Source organism: Apteryx rowi, unplaced genomic scaffold (assembly GCF_003343035.1).
Source record: "Apteryx rowi isolate R43461 unplaced genomic scaffold, aptRow1 scaffold_0, whole genome shotgun sequence".
NCBI lineage: Eukaryota > Metazoa > Chordata > Aves > Apterygiformes > Apterygidae > Apteryx > Apteryx rowi.
In genome coordinates this window covers 7,253,396-7,279,708 of record NW_020447195.1, presented here as the reverse complement: position 1 = coordinate 7,279,708, position 26,313 = coordinate 7,253,396, and the positions used below count along the sequence as shown (strand labels likewise).

General features: G+C 36.9%; 2 protein-coding genes across 2 annotated transcripts in view; both read left to right on the top strand.

Annotated features, from left to right (window-relative positions):
- PPP1R3D (protein phosphatase 1 regulatory subunit 3D) overlaps positions 1-2,246 on the top strand; it is a 3,187-nt gene extending 941 nt beyond the window's left edge. The window contains exons 2-3 of the mRNA XM_026055915.1: positions 9-1,309; positions 1,535-2,246. Of these exons, the coding sequence (XP_025911700.1) occupies positions 9-1,309; positions 1,535-1,687 (1,454 nt within the window). The 3' untranslated portion in view covers positions 1,688-2,246. The remainder of the gene's footprint in view (positions 1-8; positions 1,310-1,534) is intronic.
- Positions 2,247-11,244: 8,998 nt separating this feature from the next.
- The window catches only part of SYCP2 (synaptonemal complex protein 2), a 31,505-nt gene continuing 16,436 nt past the window's right edge, over positions 11,245-26,313 (top strand). Inside the window, 21 exon segments of the mRNA XM_026089347.1 lie at positions 11,245-11,268; positions 11,919-12,059; positions 12,304-12,432; positions 13,396-13,500; positions 14,073-14,097; positions 15,196-15,281; positions 16,120-16,208; positions 17,203-17,237; positions 17,891-18,033; positions 18,114-18,166; positions 19,201-19,246; positions 19,487-19,582; positions 20,093-20,153; positions 20,334-20,482; positions 21,467-21,541; positions 22,079-22,234; positions 23,331-23,430; positions 24,817-24,935; positions 25,738-25,833; positions 25,970-26,042; positions 26,145-26,202. Coding sequence (XP_025945132.1) covers positions 11,245-11,268; positions 11,919-12,059; positions 12,304-12,432; positions 13,396-13,500; positions 14,073-14,097; positions 15,196-15,281; positions 16,120-16,208; positions 17,203-17,237; positions 17,891-18,033; positions 18,114-18,166; positions 19,201-19,246; positions 19,487-19,582; positions 20,093-20,153; positions 20,334-20,482; positions 21,467-21,541; positions 22,079-22,234; positions 23,331-23,430; positions 24,817-24,935; positions 25,738-25,833; positions 25,970-26,042; positions 26,145-26,202 — 1,859 coding nt within the window.

Genomic DNA, 26,313 nt, shown 5'->3' with positions numbered 1-26,313 from the left:
GGCCGCAGCACCGAGCCTGCCTCCGCCGCGCCGCGCCGCCCGGCAGCCTCCAGCAGCAGGGGCGATAGCCTCGAATGCCTCTGCAGCGGCTCCGCCAGCCAGCGCAGAGCCGCGACTTTGGCAGCCAGCGAGGCGGCCCTCGTCCTGCCCCGCCGATGCGCCAGCCGCCGGGGCCCTGCCAGCTGCTGCCGGAGCGTCCGGGTTGCTGCCCTTCGCCGCGGAAGACCGCCTTGCTCCCGTGGGTTCTTGCAGCAGCCGCTGCGATAACTCCCAGTACCCTCCCGCTCCGGCCGTCGTTCCCAAGTTAGGTGTTTCCGTGGATTCTTGCAGCAGCCGGCACGATAACTCCCAGTACCCTCCTGCTCCGGCCGTCGTTCCCAAGTTACGTGTTTCCGTGGATTCTTGCAGCAGCTGGCACGATAACTCCCATTACCCTCCTGCTCCGGCCGTCGTTCCCAAGTTACGTGTTTCCGTGGATTCTTGCAGCAGCCGGCACGATAACTCCCATTACCCTCCTGCTCCGGCCGTCGTTCCCAAGTTAGGTGTTTCTGTGGATTCTTGCAGCAGCTGGCACGATAACTCCCATTACCCTCCCGCTCCGGCTGTCGTTCCCAAGTTAGGTGTTTCTGTGGATTCTTGCAGCAGCTGGCACGATAACTCCCATTACCCTCCTGCTCCGGCCGTCGTTCCCAAGTTACTTGCTTCCGAGAGGCAGGCCTCGGCATCTGCGGTGTCCACCTCAGCCCTTCGCCATCGGCTAAGGATGGAGGTACGTGGTCCTCGGAGGAGCCCCAGCTACCTCTCTGATCTCTATCAGAACATGCTGCGGGCTGAGGCCGCGCCGGGCCGAGGGCAGCAGCAGCCCCAGGCTGTTCGCACCAGCAGCAGCGTGACTCTTCTGAGCAGCATCCCRGCCAAGGGGGGCTCGCCACCGAATCAGCCGCAGAGCAGCACGGCCACCAGCTGTGACCCGGCGCTGCGGCCTATCATACGCCGCCGAGCGAGGTCTTTGCCTACATCACCTGAAAGAAGAAAGCGAGCAGGAGTGCAGTGCCAAGTTGCAGGATGCGAGGGTCGTATGAACAGGGTGAGATTTGCTGATGCTTTGGGCCTGGAGCTGACTGAAGTGAAAGTCTTCCAGACGGGAGAGGATCCGTCAATCCCCTTGCATGTCCTTTCCAGGCTCTCCATAAACTCAGACCTCTGGGGCAGCAGCTTGGACCTGGAGTTCACCATGCAGTGCTTGGTGCCCGACTTCCAGCAGCCTGCGGACTGTCTGGATTTCTCTGCCCGACTTCAGGAGCAGCAGGTGTGTCTTGAACGAGTGACCAGTTCAGATTTGGGGCTCAGTGGCACCATCCAAGTTTGTAATATTGCTTTTGAGAAGCAGGTGTCTGTGCGATACACCTTCAATCAGTGGAAAAGCCTCCATGAAGTGTGTGCTCATTGGCATAATAGCATCCCTGGGACAAATGGGCAAGCTCAGGTTGATGTTTTCACTTTTTTTCTCCCTGTACCTCCTTTCCTCCTTCAGCTGTGCTCTGTAGTCCAATTTGCAGCAAGATACCAAGTCAACGGGCAGGAGTATTGGGATAACAACAGAGGCAAAAACTACAGTTTTACCTGCCGGAATTACCCCCTTAAGATGCCTAGAGAATGTGAGGAGAGCTGGATCCACTTCATCTGAGCAAAAGAAACGGGATGCAGAGCAGCTTTTGAATAGCCTTATTCTCATCCCTCGCATTGCTCTGTGCTCCTATGGCCTACAACCTCCTTTCTGAAACCTGGCAAAGCCTTTCAGAACAGGAAGGTAGTCAACGATGTGTACAAACTGTTCTAAACCTCTCAGAAAGTATAAAGGGCCAAAATGTGTACCGAGTTACATCTGTTGAAAGCCCACGTGATTTCTTGTAGTGTGTGAATCAGTGCAGAATGGTTCAGAGGGATGCTGTCAGACTAAATATGCAAAAGCAAAGAAAGAAACTTTTATGTTGCTAATAGTATTCTGGACTGCATAAAATACTTGTAACCAGTCTACTTTACCATTCTGTACTGTCTGTTTTTTTAAATGGACAGTGTGGCTTTACTGTTTTTATTTCTATTTTTGTTTATATTAGCTCACCAAGTCCGGGCACTATTCCAGCTTAGCAAAATTTGGATGGCAGCCACTGTAGGGAAGTATTTGTATTTATACAAGTATTTTTTTTAACGTTTTAGCCACGTTAAGTATTTCTATTAATATTTAGTTTGTTAATTAAAGAAATGTAATTATGAGTTAAAACAACATGAAAATGTCCCAGCTGCTCCTCTGTTTCCCTTAAAAAAAAAAAAAAAAAAAAAGGGGGGGGGGATTTAACCATGTGCCTTTTCTCATCTCCAATGTTTGCTATAGGCAGCAGGAGTGATTTAAGTGTATATAAGGCTGACTATGGGGAAGTTCTCATCTTTTTTGGGTGATGTACAAGTAGGCTTTTTCTCCAGGGAAATGGAATTCTCCTTTCCTTGTGCAACTGTTTTTATTAAGGGAAACTAGAGCGATTTTGCACTTGTGTTGCAGTTACCCTTGAAGATCTCAAAGCACTACATGAATGCTAATGATCTTACACCCTTACCAGAAACTTTAAATTTATGAATCAAGACATGGGTATGAAAGGCAAACTATAAAGACGGTGCAGTGAGCTGGTCGCAGAGCCTTTGAATAGAATGCTAGAACCCCGAATCCCTGTTCCCTCGTGTCCCAGTATTACTGCAGCAGCACTTTCGAGCTCTCTAATCAACTACTACTGATTAAAAACTAGTTCAACTCCACGACTGTCCTATGAACACAAAATGGGAACTTCAAAGGAAAATGATGATTTTACTGGTAAATTGGTGCTTACATGGATCCACAAACAGAATTTTGCAGCAGTGAGAGCAGAGTAACACAGAACAGTCTGCCCAATACGTAGCTTATTGCTATGCTACTTTCCTGCTGAGGAAATCTAGTAAATAAAAAATTGTCCCTGAATGTTTTAATGCATATTCTTCACTGCATGCAAAGTTTAGCTTTTTAAGTATAGCATAAGTTTTCAAAACCGCTTGGCTGGGTATATTGGAAGAGCTGCTTTTCAGAAGGATTATATTATGAAAATCATGCCACATATTCAGATGTCTTATTTTGGATTGCTGCTTATTCACCAAAATCACAGATTATTTTTAAAATCAAGATTGTAGGCAACACACAGCCAAGTATATATTAGTCCAAAAAGCCCATTTGCTCATTTTGGAATTGCAGAAACCCCAAGAAGCATCATGTGTTTGGCAACTTAATGTAATTACTTAGCTGTGATGCCCATTTAACGAGGCCAGGATTTCAAGGGAACTAGTTGCCCAGTTCCATTAATCTGTGGCTTTCAGAGCCTGAAGTCATGAGTGATGATTCTGTGAGCTGCTGAGCATCTCTTCAAAGTACTGAGGAAACTCAGTCCAGYTTGAAACAACTGAGAATTGACTGTGTTGTCATGTTGCAGGATAGAAGTAACCCTCTGCCAATTAATTTGGACTTCTGTATTTGGCATTTCGTTCTATATATTTTGAATTGCAACATGTTTATAGTTTCTTTCATACCTGCTGTCCAGTGTAAACAGCTCTGAAATTGATTTCAAAACAAAATTCTTGAATTAGAAATACTTTCCATGTATTAGGGTAGTTAGCCAGCCTTCTAGGGTAATTAAATGTGTTCTTTGCTTTGATGTCATCTCAGTAGGTGAGAGATTTATTCCAAAAAACTCTTTTGATAAAATTTGAAATTCATATATTTGTTTTCACACTCTAATTTGAATGGTCATTTCTGTTAGCAAATGCTGTTACTGGAGTGGCTGCTTATATGCCTTTTTGGTTTCTAAACTAAGTGAAGCATTCGAAAATCATAGAGCTGATTTATATAAGTTACATAGTTATTCAGTATAGCAGCAGAAATACAAGGTGTATTTTGAATGTCTTATTTTCAGCTGTACTGGGCACTTGTCAGTGCTTGAATTCAGTTTGAGTTGCAAGTACCTTCTGCCTCTGAAAGTCAGGTTCTGATTATTGCTCTTATTATAAGCCTCCCTACCTTTAGTAACAACAGGTTTTATTGCTTGTATATGTAGGGTTCGGTTACATGTGTGTCAGTGGTTATCTATTACTAGGGAATGGTTAAAATTCATCATTTCTTTGTTAGTGTTCAGTCCATTTAAGAGACAATGAATGCCGCTAGTACTTCAGTTTTGTATTGGAGCACTCTGAGGTTGTAAGTTTAGGCTGAAATGGTTTTGAAGGAGTAACACAACTACTCTATCTGGGTATTTCATAACCATTAGGTCTAAGGCAGGTAGAGCACTGAGATGGGGATGAGGTGCGATTGCCTACTACACAGATTGAAGGGCTGCTGTAGACTTTCAATCCACCTGCATTATTTCCTGCATCTGGATCACAGGAGTGACCATCACCAATCTGGGAGCAGCACTTGTGTCCTGGAAGAACAAATACAGGGAACTGAGAAGTTTGGTCTTCCTCGTATGCCAGAAAAAAATAAGCAGCTCTGTAAGATGGGGCACTATCAAATTGTAAGGTTTGTTGCCTTCTATGGCTGGCTTCATAGGACTAAATAATGTATGACCATATATGACATATACATCTAAACTCTTCACTCTAAACTTTCTTTATAGTCGATGGAGATGTAGTCAATATAGTCAGTAGACAAACTGTTGTCTCCACTGAATGCAGGGATAACATCGGGGGACTAGTTCAGACATAACGTAATTCTTAGCATTAGTGCAAACCATGCCAAATTATGCCAAGCAGGTTCTGTAGACATAGTCAGGTGAGATGAATCACACCTTCAGTGACTGCGGAAGAATCTTGGTATAAACTGAATTTTGTTCCATTACTTTGGTGAAACTTGCTCACTTAAGTAATTTCATTAGAGTTTATCTAGTATTGGTAAAGTCTATAGAAATGGAGTTTTATATTTTTGTCTGAAAAGAAGACAATGAACACACACATAGAATTACTCATGTTGAATAAAAGGCGCTGTTTTAAAGTGTTGTTCCCCCTCTCCTCCCCCAGTCACCATATTTCTTCCGTCTGCCAGAACACTGCATTGCCTCCCAGCACACCACTAAAAAATCTCTTTCTGAGACTGGTATTGAACACCAATTTACCACGGATGTTGCTGGAACCCAATACAATACTTGACTTATTGGTAGAAATATCCTGTGGCCATCTTCTGGGAGACACTCATTCATGTGCTAGCAAACATCAAAATCTCAGTGTTATTGCAGACAGAGCCAGATTTTGTAAAGCTCAGGCTATCAGTTTAAAGGTTAATGTCATGTATATCAGTGTCAGAGAGAGGGCAGAACTGAATGGCTCAGCAGTATGAGTTTGATTTGTATTGTCTTCCTTCTGCAACCTCTCAGAGTATTTGCACGTGCAAAATCTTCAGTATTAAAGTATTATTCCAAGATTGCCTTTATCTCTTTGCTTGTCTTGCACTGCTGGAGAAGAATTGAAAGTAGCTGTTAGTAAATCAGTTGTTTGGCATTGCTGACTCTGAGTTAAGCAGGCCTAACTTATCATAGAACTGAAAGCAATCTCTCAATTTAGTTCTGTATATGAAAAAGCTTTTCTTTAAGGTGCTCCTAAATTGTTAATATTCACACATTAGAGCTGACTCATGTCACATTTCCACACTCAATAGTGAAAATCAAAAGGATTCTAGTTGACAAGATAGTAAGCCATTAAGTAGTGGTAACAGGTACCTATCATGATGGTAAACTTATGACCACCTTTATAAATTCTCAGGGCAACTTGACTTCTTGCACTGTGTTCAAACTGAGCACTTCCCTTATAACCAGGATTTTGTAATAGTTAATTCTTCACAGAGGTTACTGTCATATAATGCACTTTAAAAAAAATGTATTATAGTCATATGATAAATGAATGTGTAGTAGTCCATAATTTCAGGGCTCTTTCAAGCATATTTTTTAAACAAACACATGGAATCTGTGTAAATGAGAAGGAGTTGTYTTTCCTGATTAAATGTCTTGTCCAGAATAAAATACATTATGCAATATGTCAATAAAGCACATAAACTAGGCAAAAGGTCATTTTGTTTTAGTGAAGAGCTGTAAAATTGTGAAGTGCTTAATTCATTTAAAAACAATAATAAAATTATTGCTATTTTAATACAAGAGATTGTCATAAAAGTGTTCCACTGTTTTTGTTGTCTTTGCTTAGTGGTACTCCTGTTAGACAGCACTGGTCATCAGGCAACTCAGTGCTGAGTTATTGCTTACAGACTAACGTACCCACATTAGAAAATATGGTGGGTGGGTTCAATAATTGCTAAAAAATGACCAGCACTTGAAAAGAATTACAGTGATTAGTCTGTATAACCACAAAAATGACCATGCTGCTGCTTCTTACATGGAATTTGCTGTCATTTCACCTAGGAGTTCTGTGCATATAGGATTAAAATCTGATGTTGGAAAAAGGCAATCTGCTAGTTGATTATAATGTGGTTATAAGGAAAAGAGTCTGTCTTCTAGGAACACTTCCCAGAACTGTGCTATAGACTCTTCTTCTCTCTTTAATTTCTAAGCCTCACAATTGTGTTATTCTTTCCTCATTTTGTTGTTCTTGTTTCTGTTGCTGCAGTTTTTGTCTCCTTTCAGACCATGTTGTTTTCACTCACAGGTTTCATTAAAATATATCTACATAGGGTATGTTAAGAGACTGTTCATATCTACAGTAAGTGACTCTAACTTGTAGTAATTCTTAAATGTGAATTCTGATTTATCCTCTGAAATGCATCTCCTTCAATGCTGAGCAGTTATTTGATACAGTTCAAGATTTGAATAATCTGTTGTGAGGTTTCTTTTAATGGAAAATGGAGATACTTCATTAGAAGACATAATTAATACAGACATATTACCAGTTACTTTGTAATCAGTGTTAATACTTTGACATTTCATTGTCAAATTTGTTTGGGATAAAGATGGTTATTGCAAATGACAAATTAAATACATGCGAGTGTTTATATTAAGTTGTTTTAGAATTTCAGTGTCATTTTTATTATAAAGTACACAGATAATGTGATATATATAWAAAAATATATATATGCATGTTGATGCATAAAGGAGAGTGCCACTCTTGTTTTCCCCTTTTCCTATACTATTGATCTGAATCAGAACTAGCAGTACCACCTTCACTGTTGTTACTTTATCCACTAAGATACAATATTAAGCATCACCTAGAAATAAATACGGTAATCATTGTGTAGACTAACCAGGAGACCAGCAAGGGATAAAGATAGTGATCTTTGATTTTAACAGATCACTTGAAAACAACATGAATTTATTTTAGCATGTATTGTGTGAGTGTGCAGGCACACATATCAAAGAAACACCACAATTCAGAGTATTTAAGGGCAGGATATTCTAATTCCTTTATTTCATCCAAGATCTCTGTATATCTAGATAGCCAGAAATAAAAATATCAATACTATTTCGCTGAACTGATTTTTCAAGACTTTGGCACAGCTTTAGCTGTGAACATCCAACAGTCAGGTTTATCTTACAGATACTTAGTGTTATTTCTAATACAGATGTTATTTTTTACATGTAACTTCAAATTCATAGTTTCTTTGTCTTTATCTTACAAAGAAAAACATTAGATTCTAGCTTCGAATACTCTATTGCAACTACAGTACTTAATTTAGTGTTTCATCAGTGCTTAACACTTGCATGTACTTTCCAGATTTGCCTATTAAAGACACAGAACRGCAAGTCTAAATGATTACTCATTTGTCAGCAGGAGTCTAATGTTAGAACTAGCTTCTTTCCTGATTTGGCCTTCTGCTTGTGATCTCAGACCTGCGACTATTTCTGCTGATACTTGATATTAAAACTGTTTGGCATAAATGCTTTTGACCCTTCTTAGTTCTACATACAACAGCAGCTGTGCCAAAGATTGATTATATTGACTTTATGATATATTTCAGTATCTCTAATGAAGTTAAATATTTGTGCTACTATAGTGAATAAAGAGTTCCTGTACAGAGTACTAAAGACAATTTTGCTTCCTTTTTCTCTGCGCTTTTTAAGAATTTTTTATGCCCAAATAATCCCTTCCAAAGGAATTGTCTGCAGAAGGGTCATTGAACTCAGAATGTGAAGTTTTAACTTTTGTATTTTTTCATAAATAGCCTCAGAGAGGAAAAAATATATTTTCAATATGAATGTTGGGATATGGGAACTGAAAGGTATTTCCCAGCATTTTGTGCAAGTCCTTGTAGCTGTATGTGCACAGGAGAGCTGACAGCTTTTGTTGCTTTCTCCAGTCTGTTTAATGCAAAACTGAATGAAAAGTCTGCTTTCTGTCAACCTTTTATCTCTCTCTGCGAAACAAAACAAATGTTAAAGAATTAGACATGAACATAGAGCAGCCTCTCAATCATGTCAGACATAATTATAATAGCAAAGATGCATGTACCTGGTGCAGGAGGGAAAGTGTATGATCGAGTTGTCCTCCCCTTCTTTATGGTTGGCTTTTATTATGGAATGAGGAAGGCTGTTTTCTTTAAAAGATATGAATCTGTGGATAGTCTGAGCATGTGTGTACTCTACTGTGACTCATAAGGGAAGCAATAAATTAGCTTTTATTTACTTCTGCTTCGTATGGTAAAAATAGAATTCAGTACAGTTTTATAGAAAACTTCTGAGGCTCCAAGTTTCTCATGCAAAATTTTGTCCCTAGTAGGTTTCTCAATAAAGCTGTACTTCTAGAGATGTGCTTCAAACCACTCATTTATCTTTTAATAAAGCTATCCCAACAGAAAATGTGATAGCAGTTAATGCTAGTTAATCCTTTTAGGTGCATATGCCTCCCGCAAAATGCTCAGCACTCATCTTTACTATGAAGTCAACTCCTCAGTAGAGATACTTAAATTCTCATAGCAATTGTCATTTACTTGAATTATAGTGACATCTGGTGGTATTTTGAACAATTTCTGTACAGCTTTTTTGTCATTTATGGTATTGTTTTCCCCTTTTAGAAAATTAGTGGCATTATTATTTTATTTACAACACAGTTGGTATTAATCCAACTGTTAGATTTAATTTAAATGTGTTAGCCAGTTCCCTGTGTATAATAAAGACCATGAATGTCAATACAGGCCCATTATCGGTAACAGTTTTGTGGTTTCGGTAACTATTCTACCCGCTTGTGCGCCTGATGGTAGTGAAAACGTTTTTGAATTACAGTTTTGAATGATGTACATTGGTTTATCAAATGCATGTCCAGAAACTCTCCTCTACACTAAGCAATGACATGAGCATGTTTTAAATACTGGCTATCAATAAAGACACGTTGTGATATAAAACAAGCAGGACATTAGTGGTCCTACACAAACGCAGCCACCTGTGCAGCCCTTTGATAAGGTGGGGCACGAGTGTATAGTGGGCATTAGTAAAACCCCRGGACGGGTATAGTGGGCATTAGTAACACCCCGGGACGGGCCTCTCCTTTGCGGGGGGGATTTTTCCGCCCCTTCTGCAGTCACGTCGCCTCAGACCTGACTGCGACACGGCTCCTCCGGCGGAAACAGCGGGCGGCGCCTCGCGGGCTTCTCCAGGCCCCGGCCGCTCGCTGAGGCGGGCTCGCGCTCCACCCCTGGGGGGGAATGGGGATGGGGGGGCCGTTTCGGCGGTTGAGGCAGCTGCGGCGCCGCACCTCGCCCCAGCTCCTCAGCGGGGCGCGACGCCGCGGCGGGAAGCGCCACAGCCGCCAGGGCGGTGCCCGCCTTCCCCTCCTCAGCGCAGCCTCGGCCCAGCACCGCCCCCTCCCCAGCCGCTGATTGGTTGGTGGCGTCACGAGAGAGCGGAGGGAGGAGGAGCAGCCGTCACGCTGCCCCCCACGTCCCGCCCCCGGAAAGCTCTCGAGGGCGCTCATTGGCTGGAGGCCTTCGTACCTGGACGTGATTGGCCGACGGGAATTGGCGCCTCTTTCGCTCCGGCGGGGAGGGGAGGGCCGCGTGCCGTGCGGTGCGGTGAGGTGAGCTGAGGTGCGCCATGCTGCTGAGGGGCTGCTTGCGGCCTGCTGCTCCCCTGTCGGGGCGCGACGCCGCTGGGGAGGTGCGATGGGGAGTTTTCCTCTCMGTAGTCAGGCTCTTGGGGAAGATGCCGGTGACTGTGTGTGTCTTGAGAGCGGGCGTGTCTCTCCCTCGTTGACAAGGAGGCACCTGGAAATAGGGTTTTTGTTTTTCTCTCCTGTTTTCCCTGACTAGGCAGGAGATGAGAGAATTGTGTGGTGACAGTAAAGGCTTCAACGAAGCCTGTTGCATTCTTGTGTTGGAAAGTAGGAAAAAACACCCCACGTTTCTTGTTTTTTGTGTTACTTAAGAATGCAGCCTCTATTCTGAGTTCCCCCATCACTTTTATGAAAGCTGCTCTGTATGTTTAATCATTATTTCTCTCTTTTTTTGTGCTCTTTCTACTTTATAGAGTTTCTGGGATGGGGAGTCTAGAACTGCATGAGGAATTCAAGATGTAGATGAATTTATACACAGTATAAAAATGTTTTTGCTTTGTTAATTCTGAAAACTAAATAATTTTATCTACTCCTGAGCTTTAAACTGATGTTTTCTGAAAACTAACTACTGTAGTCCCAAGATCTTGCTCTTTACTGGTAGTAGTCACTTCAGAGCCTGTCACTATAGATATAATTAGGATGGCTTTTTCCCCATATGCTTCACATTTTTCTTTAATGATTTCATCTGCCATTTTATAATGAGGCCCTTCTGCAGTTCTTCACGTTTGGCTGTTAACTTACCTGTTCTGAATAACCTCATGTTGGCAGTATGCTTTGCTATCTTGCTGCTTGCCCCTTTTATGTATTTGTATTTTTGTATAATGAAGTCCACTGCAGAACCTCCCATGCCTCCACTGTCGAAGCTGACCGTTCGCTTTGCCTTTTCTTATTTTAACCAAATGCATGTAAGGACATTTCCTTATATCCCATGGTAGCTTAATTCCTTAAATAAATAGTATTTGTACTCCTGGCAAATTTTTGAATTTGTAATATATCTTGCTTGTTTTAATTTTTGACACTATGTTTGCAAAACTGATTTTAAAATTGTCTGGAAGTCTACATTAATGAATTGATTCTTGGTCAAGTGATGATTATTCCCTTGTTATGCAGCTGAATAGATGAATTGCCAAAATGGCAGCACGGAATGAGATGAAGGTATGTAATTTTAAAGTAAGAAAACGAGTATTGATTGTTTTMATTACTGCTAGCTTAAAGAACCTCTTCTAGTATTTAATTAGAAGTAAAAATTGCAGTATGGCAGAGAATGTGGCGAGAAGAATTTTTTTCATTGACTGTATCAGTGCTAAGCTGCATAAAAAGCAAGAGGAATTGGAATTATTGATAAAAGATATGCAATTGATGAATCAGTTGGGATGGTACCTAGGATCAAAAATGTTAAAATCAGTTTATAACTGCTTTAAAAAGAATAGCAAAATAGATGAGAAAGGCGGGCGTCATTAATAAATATATTAGTATCTTTTAAAGTCACGGATAGATAACTTAGAAATGCAAAATATTAAATGTACTAAGGAAGGGATATTAACACAACGAGCAAGTGCCTATTTGTAATACGAGGAAAGAAAAACTGTCCAGTTAGGAAAAGCTAGCAAATAAAAAAAACCTCAGTGAATAAGCATTTGTATGATTAATGTATTGGATATGGAGTTCTGTACTTCAGTTTTTACATTTACTGGTTTAGTGATTTGGTATGTTCACTTAGAGTCCAGCAGATAACTAGATAAAAACTTATATCAAATCTTGGCCATGCAGAAATACAGTTGCTCTGTTTTCTTTTACTCTGACAGTTGGAAAAGCTAATTGATGAAGCTACAAGGAAAAAAGATTTCCAATTATTAGAACATTTTCTGCAAACAAAAGACTGTGAAAATCTCTCTCATAAATGCAGCAAACAGTTTGTCAACAAATTAGACAAGCTTCTGTGTCGGGTAATGTAATCATTACATCAGAGGTTTATGCTGTTATTGTAATAGTCAAAAAAATATATACTGTTTCAGTTGGCTTGGTTTATACCAGCAGTTCAATTGAAAAATGGAAATAAAATTTAAGAATGAAACCTCTCTTTCAAGGAGTAATTAAGGTGACTTTTGAGAACAAAAAGGCATCTCGTTAATTAAGTATAGATTCTTTTAGAACTATACATTAAAGCTTATATTATAACTTCTGTTTTAGGAACTTGACAAACAAGAAGTCAAAAATATTTCAACTTTACTAAGTTCTTTTCAGAAATGTGGGAAAAAAATCAGCATAGCAGGCGAAGATGGGCTCCCAGCAATGATGAAATACGGTCTTGTTGAAAGGATAAGTATAACCATAAAGCATATGTAACTTAAAAAAAAAAATTAATGAAGCATACCTAAATAATGCTTCAGTGCTGAATAGCTTAGTATTCAGTTCAGTCTGCAATTATTTCTGAATTAAGAATTTCTTCCAATTTATCAAAAAGTATTAATCAGATTTAAATGCTCTTTGACAAAAGAGCAACTCCTTATAAAGTGGTGCTCCTCTAATACAGTGGAGATTTCACAGGTTATGCAGTATGTAATTAATTTAAATATGCTTATAGCAGATACAGTAAGTGTTTATCTCTTTTTATATGAGCGTACTACACTGCTTTCTGGTCATGATTTGGACTTTTCTGGTGCAATTTAATAAATTTTTTGTTAATACAACAGCAGCATTGTACATTTTCTTTCAACAGCTTATAGCGCTGTTCTAATTATTTTGTGTTATTTCAATGTTTATATTAAATGCATTAATCATTTGTTACTTAGAATAATAAACATACTGAAAAATATAGACCACTTGCTTATTGCCTTCACCAAAGATTTCACTGAACAAAATTAATGACAGTGTCCAGAGATGATGATTACTGAATTGCCTTCTCAAGTGCTTTTATTTAAAAAAAGAAAAAAGAAAGAAAAGAAAAAAGAAAGAAAGGAAAAAAAATTAAGAGATGTGATGTCTTCATGATTACATTCACATTCAGCCATCATCCATTTTCAGTTCTTTTGTCTGCGAGAGCAGTTGCAAAAGTGGACCTTCAGTTTTTGTATTCAGAAGTCAGCTGTGGAAGTGACTCACATTAGATTAAGATCACTTACATTTGTTTAGTTAATGTACAAAATTTCAGTCTGGGACTAAAGTACACTCAGGAGACTGATAACTGGGGTTTTCTAATCTTTGTATACTTTGTATGTATAATACCAACCATTGTCCTTTTTTCATGCTATTAAGATTGATTTGCTTTTATTTTCCCTTTACATGGTCAATTGGTTCGAAAAGGTAAAAGAAGTTCTGATCCTTAGAGGAAATGAGAAAAATGAAGTGCTTACAAGTCTAGCTGAAGATTTCTTTGGCATATTGCTGGTAAAAATATGTTGATAATAAAATACATTAAGCGCGTATTTGTGGAAATTAGTAGTAGTTTAGCAACAAAAAGACTTTCAAACATGTTTCTATTTAATTTCCTTTTATAGTTAATGTTACACTGAGTTCTGAAATATATTACAAGTCTTTTTGGATAAATAGTTTGCCTGTATTCATACTCATTATTACTCATATTCATACTCATCAGATCTTATAGGTGTTTAATAAACAACAAAAAAAAATCCATCTCAGTCCAATTTTTATTGCATAAGTTGGTGGTATGCTGTATCCTAATCCTACAAGATTTTGTCTAAAGTTTATAAGGTCCACAAGACTTCTCATGTTCCTAAATAAAAGTCCATGCCTAAATGTTTTATTATTGGGGAAGCAACTCCTGTATGTTTAACTGAAATACAATTTCAGAAAACCAGACTTGGCCCTCGTTAAGGGATGAAACAACTGTAAAATATTAGGTGCTTTTTGATTACCTGTTTTAGATACGCATCACTTGATTTTTATGTCTTAATATTTGCAGTGTCAAAATGTTTATTTTGTTGTTTTTTTTATTGTAGGTTATATATGATACCAGTCCTGAAGGTGAGTTTAAAAATGTATACGCTAGATATTGTATTAAAAATGTCTCTTTAGAACACCTTAAAGTTATCATTGTTAAAATTACTCCAATTACTGTGAAATAAGCTGGTCTTAAAAAATAAAATTAAAAAAATCAAAGTCCAGTGGAATCATGCATTCTGAAACTTCACAGCTACCAGATTTGTTGTGGGAACACCCAAGAAGTGCAAGAACACTCATGGAGCCCTCTAAAAGCAAGCTAGTTTTGAGAACAGTTCTACATATGTAATGGAGGGTGGTACAAAGTTTCTTGATTTAATGTAGATATACCAGATCTATGTGCTTCAGCTAATAGGCAATGATAGAAAAGGGCTTATTCTCAAGAAGGCTTATTCTGTGCACAAGCCAAAGGACTATATTATTTCTGATTCATGTGAAACAAGCTTGAATGTCAACTGTACCTTTGATTGTTTGAGTTTTTTGTACTGACAGATTTCTTGAAAAATAACTTGCTTATATCAATATAAAAAAGAGTCTAGTCTCCTCAGTGACAGCAATTAAACTGAGTTTTTCTTAAAAAGTACAGTTTTTCTAAACTACTGTAGTAGCTAGCCATAGCACAGTAGTCCTTGGTTCTTTTTTTGACCTTGTTGTTGTAAGATCGCACTCTTCTTACCCTTCAGTATAGCACTAGCGGTAGAAAGTCACTGCAGACCTTTATGCGATCTCAGTCAAAATGAAAGATTTATTTTCTTGTCCTTGGGAAGGTACAATTCCAGGGTCTAAATTACATTTCAGAGAGCTGAGTTATAGAACTGATTTGAGTATATTTAATTTAAAGGTGATCTCATGCACAGGGGACTCGTGCTTTCAGAATATGATGCACAGGGATAGAAACGTTAAAAAGATCCGTATTTACTATGAATTGCAGTAACCATTCTGTTTTACATATGAGCTGTGAAGTTTAAAATGCCTCTTTTTAAATATCAGTAATTGTGTATGGAAAGGAAAGCATACTATATTTTATTTCTAAATGAAAATGAACCTGTGTTTTCAAATGCTGCTGAGGAACTACCCTTCATGCACTTTTGATAACATTTTTTTTTTTCCACTGTTCATTAGGTAAAATGCAAATACTGGAAAACTTTGTACTGAGAGCATGTACCCTCATTGCTGATGTAAGAATTAATATTTATGTTCAGCAGGAGGTAAATATTCCTTTTTCTAAGCAGTAGTTTTTTGTTTAGTGTTCTAACAGACTTTGTAAAGCCAGTTAATATTTTAAGTGTACCGTTGCTACAAAAAGGAAAATATTTTCTAGGGCTTTAGTGTATAGAGGGATCATTTGATGTTTCTCTGGGAGTGTTTTTTGTTGTCGTTTGTATGTTCTTAACTACTTTCAGCTTACTAATGTAAATTTTCATTTTAGGCAATAAATTACATAACAGTGATACTAGGATTCTGGGGAGATAGCTAAATAAAAGCATTGGAAGTAATATGCTCTGTTATAATTGCTATGAGTAGCTTTAAGACTGTTGGTGTATAAATTCCTTAAAAATTTCTACACCTCTAGCATACTGTGAATTTCTGCTATTTACTTTAGTAACATCACATTTTCAGGTCTTTGTTCTCCTTTAAAGAAAGGTAAAGTTGCAAAAAAAAAGTCTTCAGTAAGGGCTCCGTGTTCAAAGCRGAGGCATTTTAATGCAAATTTAAGATACACTTTAGTCCAGCAATCAACTGCAGATACAACTCTAGCACTGAAAATTTGTTTCCATGCTTGTATCTGCAAGTAAGAAACATAACCTGTTAATAACTTATATTTACATTAATTTATTGATGTTAGTTAAGGTAGTTTATTAAGATAATTACAATTTAAGATCAGATCTACCTATTGCTATCTTTTCTTGTCTTGCAATTATCTAAACATGTTACTTTCTTAATATTTATCAAATATGCTATGTGGGCCCAAAATGAAGAACTGTAACAATTTACATTATATTTAACCTACTCCCTTTCTTCTTCTTTTTTTTTTTTTTTTTTAAGGTAGTAAGAAAACTTAATTTAATGCTTGACAACATGCCTCGAGATGCCAGGAAAAAGATATTTTCTGCGAAGGAAATGTTGCTTGTCATGTAAATAGTCTTCAGTATAATTTTTATATGATTATGTTGTTTATGTTGCTGGGAAGAGTTTTGACTGAGGCTATTTATAATGATTACAGATAGGTTGCTGTTTAAGACATTTTTGCATTTGCAGCTGTGTAGCCAGTGGTAGTGTCTCTTGGCAATTGCTCTTATAAAGAGGTTATTCTCCATTACAAACCTAAATTGTCTCTTTCTCAATCTGAGTTAGGCTTCACCTGATCCAAATTGTCTTAAAATCATTAAACTCTTATTAAGAATTTCTGGAAAGGCACAGTGAATCACTCACTGCAAGAACAGGCTATTTACAGAAATCTTTGGAAAAGTTTTAATATGTTTATATTGGGTGATTTACTTCCCCAGAGGTGCTTTCAGAAAAGGAGGCAGACAGCAGTGTTTGGTACTGGGAGGCCATCTCAGTGAAATAAGTTGTTACAATTACTTTTGGGTCAGTTGACTCCAGGAGGCGCTGCATGAACTTGGGATATGTGTTCCTCTTCATGTCACATAAAGGTTTCCTTTTGATTTGTGAGGGAGGTTGTTTGTTTGTTAATTCCAAGATATGAGTTTTACCACTGGTCATTCTAATAGACATGAAACTGATGATTTACTGGGGCCCTAACACTTAATGTGGGTGAAAGGGAAGGAATAGGAATGAAGATTTCCCTTTTCTTTATAATTCATATTGTACGGATTAACAGACAATGCTGTTTGTGAAGAGAAAGGAGACAGGGTTATTTTAAACTGCATCCTTCAAACCGTCTATGTATTTCTTGGTATAATTACTGTTAATTTTTTTCAAATACTTATGTCTTGAACTAGAAATACTGCTGCTGCTTAGCAGGTCAAAAACTTACCCCCTTGAAGTCCAATATTTTAGTGGAATTAGGGTTTCGCCCCATGCTTTGAAAGCTTGTACTTAAATTTTTCCTCTATGCTTTGTATTGCTGTCATATTTTGATTGAACATGTTGTTTATTTTGCAGGAGTGATATGGGTAGAAGAATTTTAGATGCTGGAGGTGAGCACAGGACTTAGTAAACAATTTAATATTGAGCTTCTTCTCTCATCCATTAAAAAGCCTGAAAAGACAAAGTTGGAGAGTGTTGTAATTATAGTCCTTTGAAGAATGCAAATATTACATGAAAGTAATCTGCCATCTGGAATGCTTCAGATGTATGTAGTGTATGGCTAGCTTTGAGTTTTTCTCCTGTTCTTCCCTAGCATAGAAGTTTTAAAACAGCAAAAGATCAGAACGAATTAAGTCTTTGAGGACAGCAAACTGCTGGCTAGTTTAGTAATACTGATATTTCTATAATGGGTCACTGTGGCATCCAATAATTTCCAGATTCAGGGATTAGAAAGCTGGAAACTTCTTATCTCTTATATACGTAGTGTTACTCTAACATTCCTTGATAGCTAGGTTGAAATTTATTTCTGAAAAATAAATTGTTTAGTCATCCTTATTCCTTTAATTCTTTATTTATCCATTATGAGTTACATATCTGGATATATGATATGTAATATGAAAAATCCAGTGCTGCTAATACCGCTTTCTTCTATATAACTTTTTTCAAATCAGTAGCATCTCTGAAAGTACTATTTCTATAAAATGTTTTATGCTGTAGACATCTCTAAAGCTCCTTTTTCTGTAAAATGTATTATAACCTGCAGACTATGACCTGCAAGTAGCCATTACAGAAGCTTTATGCAGAATGACGTCAGAAAAACAAAGAGGAGAGCTAGCATGCCAGTGGTTTTCCATGGAGTTTGTGTCCAAAGCGTTTAAAGGAATTAAAGATTCTGAGTTTGAAACAGTAAGTCATATGTGATCTGTTTCCAAGGAAGTAAAATTTAGCGTTACATTTCTTCAAGAAATTTCTCTGTGTTTTAATAGGACTGCAGAAAATTTCTTAACCAGGTGAATGGCATGCTTGGAGACAGCAGAAGGTAAAGTAGAAATTTTAAAGCCAGTATGTTTTCATGTTGTACCTGATGGCCATTAATCAGGGATGACCTTTTTATCAAAAAATCTGCTTTCTATAAACTCTGAATTATAGTAGTACAGACAGATAAGACTAATTTTGCTGTGGTGTAAAGTCAGAGTACTACTTTAAAATATTAAATAGTAAATAAATTGAGTAACACTGTCTTTTGGCACATAGCCAGTGGTATTGTCTTCTTTATCTAGATGTTAAGTACGTAACTTCCATGTTTGGGGGAAAAATTTACATTACAGATTATTAGCTAATGTAAGAGTATGAAAGAATTTGTCATTAAACAAAAAACATTCATTTGACAAGGTTCTTAATACAAAGCCTAAGCTGCGGTTTCTCTAATAAACGTTTATAAATAGGGATAGGTTTTTGCATTCTGCTTAGCTCTGCTGCAAAATTCTGAGATGTTCATTAATTTCAATAGACATGTATCATCTAAAAATAGCTAGTAATCTGTTGGTATATATTCCTTTATTTGTTGACTTAGGATACTTAGGTTGAGCTAATGATCAATGAGAGTATTAATGAGAATATCTGCTAGGGAAGAGGGACCTAAAAAGGAAGAGGAAGCTATGAGCTTTCTTTGAGTCTATATGCAAATATGCTGTGCATGTTACTTACATCGTTATATGTCATTATAYGTCATGACAGCAAAGGGATTGTCTGGTATCTATTCATATCAAGCATATATTYAGTTTGGATATCTACTATAACACTATTGTTAAGATACCAGCAGATAAACTAGAACTATGAACATAGTAATGAGATCTGAGACCTATTCTTCTGCTTTAATTGTAAGGATATATTCACGCCATGTCTTTTGGGGAAGAAGCGCAATCAAGTGTCAGTTCTTTTAATTGCCCTCACCTCCTAGTCTCTGAAGTATACAAGTCTTGTGTTGAAAGCACAATCCAGTTGCTCTGTTCAGGTACACAAAATTTATTTACAGCTTTTTACAATGTTTGACAAAATATCCTTTTCTTACAGGGTTTTTACATATCCGTGTTTATCAGCAAGTCTTGATAAATATGAGGTAAGTTACAGACCTAATCATGTATCCATTAATTTTTATTTGTCAGATGAAGTATGCTTTTGTCTTCTAGCTAAGAAAAAAAAAAAAGGAATAAATGAGATGAGGATTATTTTCAAGCATATACAGATGTCTGTATTTAAAGTTTGCTCAGACTGTAACACAAAGACGTAACTGCATGTTAGCTGTTATAAATTTTTGTTCTCATGTCTTACTCTTACATGTTACCTTTTTGTGTTTTAGCTACGGATACCATTGGATGAAAATCTTGAAGAATTTTGGATTGATTTTAACATTGGTAGTAGAAGTATATCTTTCTATGTGGCAGCAGATGACGCTGTAAGCTAATTTTGTCCATCATACTGGATTCTTCTGAGGCAGTAGACTTTTTTTTTTTTTCAAGTACATCAAATTTGTTTCCCCACATTAAATGTGGAAGTTTTATTTGCAACTATATTGATGTTGCTGTTACATTGTTAGGTTTGGTTTTTGTTTTTGTTTTTTTTTTACATATTTAGATCAAACAATTTCAAAGTAATGACTTTCTAGTCCTGTTTTTATGAACATCTTAACATATAATTGCACATGTGAATARGAAGGCCTTTACAAAGTTGCAGTAGTAGCTCTCATAAATGAGACTCAGTTGTTTAGATGAATATTTCTACCAGAACTGTCCTGAAATGTTATTCTCTGTTATAAATGATATATATATTTGTTGTCATCTCTTCTAACAGAGGCTTTAAAAAGTTGAAAATTTGTCCTCATTGAATAGCTTTGTGACCACTGCACTTAATTTAACTGTAATATAGTACAAATTTTTATCTCAAAAATACCTATTTTTTATATAAGGATCATCAATGGGAAACAGTCATTATACCAGAAGAAGAGGTAGAACAGTACAGCCTTGAAGGTACAGACACTCATGAATGTAATCTATTGTTTGTTATACACTAACTTGGCTTTTCAAATTGTTAAAATCCTGGAGCTCTGACTCAATTCTTAGAAAAGCAAAATTACCATTTAAAACATTACACATAGAAGTGTTATTACATTCTAATGAAAGTACTTTTAAAATATTGTTTTTGCTCAGAAAAAGATTCAAGGAAATTATTAACAATAAGTCTAAAAAGCCCGATGAGTGTGGGTGATCAAGGAGGAGAGAAGTTTTTTTTATATTTTGATTCTATCTTGGAAATCAAAGATGTAACCAGAAAGATTTATGGAGTACATAAATGTAAGGTAAATAAATGTAAGGTAAGATTTAAACACTTTTTAATAGCTTTTCTTTTTATTCACTGAAAATGAATGTCTCTTGCCATATAAATGTTGTTATAAATGTATTAATGTGTGTTTATATACAGTTCCTGACTACCATGGCCACTACAGAACAGCATTTACCCTTAATATGTTAACCTTCAGATGCATAAAAAGATTTAAAATGAATTGCTATAGGAATTCATTTTAAATGAAAAATCCCTTTATGGGCTGTAAAGGCAATACGATAGATTAATGTCAAGTTCTGCATGAGAAGTAGATGCTTACAAATGCAGAACTCTTTCGGAACTGACTCGTTGCAAGCTGGATGTCTAACATGCTTGCCATTCTATGAACTTACTCTTATGAGTTTTGGATTGATTTCAACATTGGTTTAGTTTCTGTCACATCTTTTCATTCTCCATCTCCTTGATTCAGGTCAGGGAGTTAAGCCAAACTTTAGTCTCCCATGCTAACCACTATAACATCAGACTCCTTCTTTGGCCCTGTTAATGTTATTTATGGGAAGCTGAAGAAGCTCTGATAAGAACAATTGGGAAAGACCCATTCAAATCAAAGACTTGAAACTGGATCTCCCACATCTCAAATCAATGCCCTAACCTTTGGGAATACTATGCACTGGTTTCAGTCTTTCTTCTTCAGAATTGTCATGCAAGACTAAAGGGATCATTGTAACAGACTAGAATTTTAAAATGAAAAACATTTGTTCAAAAATTTTTAGCCAGCCGTAGCCTACTCCTTACTGCTTGTGGCAACCAGTCTGCCTTCAGTTCTTGCTGACTGAGGAGCTCATGAGGAATGCAGCTGCTGACAACTTGCAGAATTTATTTTCCCCTTTATCCTGATTTCAGACATTTACATTCTGTGACTTAAAAATTTCCTTTGTGATTGTTGTTTAAAAAAATGAACAAAGTTTATATGCTACATTGATGATTTTTCATTTTTTAGGGATTTAATAAGAAGCAGTCTTCATCAGTTGCCAAAACAACTGTACATGTTGTTTTTGATGAAAGTGGATCACAGGTATTATACTTCAGTATGCTGGGATAGTTTTCTTATTTGCATTATTTTTATGTTTGTTCTGGTTAATAGCTAATTTAAGATCATCGTTATTGATAGATCTTTTAAGATGCTGATAATTACTGTTAAGTAATTTCTGGTAAGTATGTGTGTATCAAGTTTGCATCTCTGGGGAGAGAATCAGAAAAAATATGCAAATTATAGTCCTTCAGAGAAATGTACACAAGGGAAGTTCTTCATGTGAATCAAATGTAATCTCGTAGCCTGTTCTTGTTAGCCAAAGTAACAGTTGGATGCTTTTCAAAATAAATATATATGAGCAGTAAGGTTCCTATCCAAATCTACGGTGCAGAAAGTGATACTTAGGGTAAAGAAGTTTTTATATATTAATATATATGTATGTACACACACACTATATATGTATGTCTAAAACATACACTGTATGTCTGTGTGTGTGTGTGTGTATAGAAAAAGAGAGAGAAGGAAAGAAATATTTAATACCTCTTTTTTTTTTTTTTTTTCCTTCAAAATATTATGTAGGTTCTGGTACCAGAAAGTCAGTTGTCACCATGTTTGGAAGAAAAAGCTGAAGTGGGAGAGGAATTCAGTGACTCCAAAACCCAGCAACTTTCTGCAACCCTGAGGACTCTAAATAAAAAGAACACCAAAGACATATGCAAAGATGTTTCCTCCAAGGTGAGAGTAGGGTTATCAAAACAGAAAAGACTATCTCAAAAATACAAGTAAATTTAAATATCTATTGTACTTTATGATATAGAAAATTACTTGTTTGTTATTTTACAATTGGAATATAATTATGCAGGTTTTAATTTTATTACTTGACACAAAGCTATATAAATCTCTTTTCAAAAAAAGGTTTCTCACTATTATTGTTAGTTTCAAAATAAGCATGATAAAAAGCAATTGTTAATTTTATTTAATAGACCATTATGCTCTGAAAATTCTCTTTAGAATATTTCAAGACGTGCTTATGTCTCTTTACAGTATGCATAAGTCTAGTATAGCCTTTGGAGACTTGTTAATGATCAGGTATAGTAATAGCTGTATTAGAGGCAAGTCCTATAGGCAAGGTGTTCACTGAGACTGATGTTTACAAAAAAAGCTCTGATGAGGTTGTCAAGATGAATTCTGTATCCTGGTTATTCCAATCAGTTTCATGGGACTGCTTCTATGTCTAGGTGATTCTCTGATCTAAATTGTGGAAGTAGCAAAATTCATGAAGCTTGCTGTTTCTTTTGTGTGACATAGCTCTAAAGCTGTGAAGTTATAAATGTAGCACAGTTATACTAGGACTAGCTACAGATATGCTAGGGATGGGGGAAAAGATGAGGGTGCATAGCATTGCTTTATCTTCACTGTCATGCAGCAGGTGCGCAACGCGTGCCTTGCTGGCAGTGGTCTCTGGTAAACCTGTCCCTGACGTTCTGCTGGTTTATAGCTTATGGGATAACTTTGTGAAGATTCCGGGAAATCGTCCCAGTTACTTGGATTGTTAACCAGGGACAGGATTTGTCGCTTACTGAATTAATCTAAAAAAGAACAATCACTGGTCCCAGTTAAAAACCTTTAGTTTTGATTATTAAATAATTCATGTGTCATGGTGAAATTCCTCTAAACAGAAAAGTGCAAAAAGCCCGCCTGTTACACTGGTGTGTGCAGCAGTAGCAACTGACATGCCAATAACAAAAAATATCAAAAGAGTCTTGGAAATAGATTTTCTAAAAAAAACCTTAAGGCTGCATATTATGTTTTGTTTGTTTTGTGCTTCAAGATCATCACATCTTGTAAAAAGAAAGTGTCTGAAGCATCAGTGGTTATTCCTGGAGCTACAAGATTTTCTACAAGGAGTCCACTGGTATTTGTTAGTACATGTAAGTTGACAAGTACTTTCAGGGTAGAAGTATGCTATAAATAGTTTTTGAAAAACATTGTTAATTAGCTTCTACATGAGATAATATATACTGTTAGGTGACATCTATGCGAATGGCTAATGGAGATGAACATAATACAAGCGTGAACTGTGATCTGTTGCAGAGCTGGAAATGAAGAGGAGAATAGAACTCAATCTCCCCAGCAGATGCTTTCATCTTGAAATTTTTATACTGGTCTACTTGCTACCTTTCCATAACATGATGCAGAATAGCAGCTGCAGATGCGTTCCAACCAGCTGAAAGCCACCTATTGTTTGTGCTGCTGCCTATCAGAGTCAGCTGCTAGTGCTAGAGCAAGCTTGAGAAGTTAGTTCATGAGATAAAAGCAATTGGTTAGAAGACCCAAAACAGGTGGTTTTTCATCTCTCTCCTCATGACAGCCAAATGTTCCTAGTTTAAAGAATTCTCGGCAATGATTGCTTTTACAGCAGTTACACAGGGAAATCTGCTTTCTCCCATGTATATGTCTATCATATTTTACTCTCGTCTGTTTGACAAGACTCTTCACAAACATGAGTCGCTCATTGTGCCAGTTTCATAAAAACAGTGTGTTTCTTCAAAGGCCAGTTGATTTTGTGGCTGGAAGGCAAGGCAGTATCCACTGCAGGTCTGAGCCATGCGTCTGGTGCTACTGATGTTGACTTTAACAGCACTTTTCATAGAGGAAGGGATAAGGAGATGAGCCTTTTCTTTACCACAAGTGGGAGTCGTTACTTTCCTACAAAGGCTCTACTCTGRCAGATTTTCAGCACTTCCTACAATGAAGCCATTTGTAGGGAAAAAGCCATTATAGGCTGGAGATGCAATTGATGGTTGAACAGTGTGACTCACAAACTTAGATTTCTTGCACAGTCTCAAATGCATCAGTATCCTTAGTCTTGTATATTCATGTAGCACATATAAATTAAGAGTATTAGAGGATGGAAATTAGAGCATTTTCAAATTAGGATGGAATAAGACCGAGAACTTCTTTGGCTTTTATTTGGAACTTGCCGGACAGATTATCCTAACAAATATAGTCAAATCTTTAAATATGTGACTAACTTTCCTATCAGTGACAGGCTGTAAAAAGCATTGCTGGCCTCTGGACATCCGCAATCTATTATTGACTCATTAACTTCCATGTAACTTAATTGAAATCGTTAGAATTGTTACAAATACATAATGAGTTGATACCGCCACTAGCCAACTTTTTCTAAAGTTTATGGAATAATGTGGTCATGCCGTCCACACAGATGTGGTCATCACATATTGATGTCCCAGACACCACAATAATTGTAAGGGAACGAAGAGTAGAATTCTAACATGTCTCTGGTTTGTTTTCAGCCACTCCTTCTAAAGGACGATTTAAATTACCTTTGCAAATGATGAGCTCTGCTGAAAGGCCTAACGTTAATGCAATAAATGAGACCAGAACAAAGAATTTGTATCAAGAAGCTACTGGAGTATGCACGTCATCTGTAGCTAAGTCTTTTACTCAGAATAATATTACTGCAGAAAGTGCAGAAAAAAACAACTTAAATTCTTCCTAATTTGTATTTTAGGAAGCTAGATTTTGCAATCAGTAACTCGCATTTAAAAAAAATATCATGTATGTATTACTCTATTGTATAATGTTTTCTTGTCCTCTGGATTTCAGATTTAATCTGTCTGTAGTTAGACTGGCTCTTATAAAATTAGCCAGAATTTACATTCAGTCATCAGTATTGACCCCAGGGTTAGCTTGCTTCTATGGACAACCATAGATCTTCCTCCCTGTACAATTTCATAATAGTGTGTACATGGAATATCAAATTCATTGTGCAATGCTGAAATACTTAGTTTCACAGCTATAGCTGACTGTATTATATATTCTTTAAATGTCTCCAGCATTTATACAGTCATTGGTTTTAGTGCATTTTTGATCAGTGCATTCACTGAACTCTAACAAAGCTACATATGTGTCACTGAATAACTGCAGCTTGAGTATACTTTTTTTATTATTTTTATTCTGCTCTGGTTCAACAAAGACTTCAAACTAACACTTTGATTTTATTTCTATTTCCAACTGTCTTTTGGGTCAGATTCAGGTCAGATCCCTGATTATTGATTCTGAAACATTTTTCTTGGTATTGCCATGCTTTAGAAAAAAAGCTGTAATAAATAAAATGTATAGTTTAGATTATTTCAAGCATTATCTAGTATGAAAAGTTTACTTCTTTGCCTTTATGGATTGTAAATGTCACTGTTATTTATTGCCCTTTTCAGCATAGACAGAGGTGTGCACTAGACGATGAATTTTGTGAAACACAACAGAATATCAGGAAGTCAAAAACCCAAAATGAGGCAAAACTACCTGAAAAGGTATCAAAAACAGTACTTCTGTGAACTGAAAAAATAATTTTGTATTTTTATTAGGGAAAATACAAGCTTAAGAAGTTATACTGTGTATAGTCCTCTGCCAATATGTTTTCTTTGTATTGTCCTACTATGTTTATAGCAAATGTGTGCTGAAAAAGCTTTAGAAATGCTACGTGAGACAGAACATGAGGCCAGTCAAAAGCAAACTTTAGGCAAGTAACTTTGCAAGTGTTGATAGTCCTTATTTAATTTTTTTTTATTTTTGTCCATTTCTTTTGTAATAATGATTGATACCAAATTAATATCTCATTTAGATGAAGTATTAGATATTGTTCCTGATTCTCAACCAGTAGGGAGATGCAACAAATCTTTGTGAGTATTGGAAAAGAATCCAAATTAACTGCTGTTATGAGAAATTTATTATTTTTGAGAGCAGTATTTTTAAGTATTGCCAGAATTAAAATTTTGATGCATCGTTTTAGA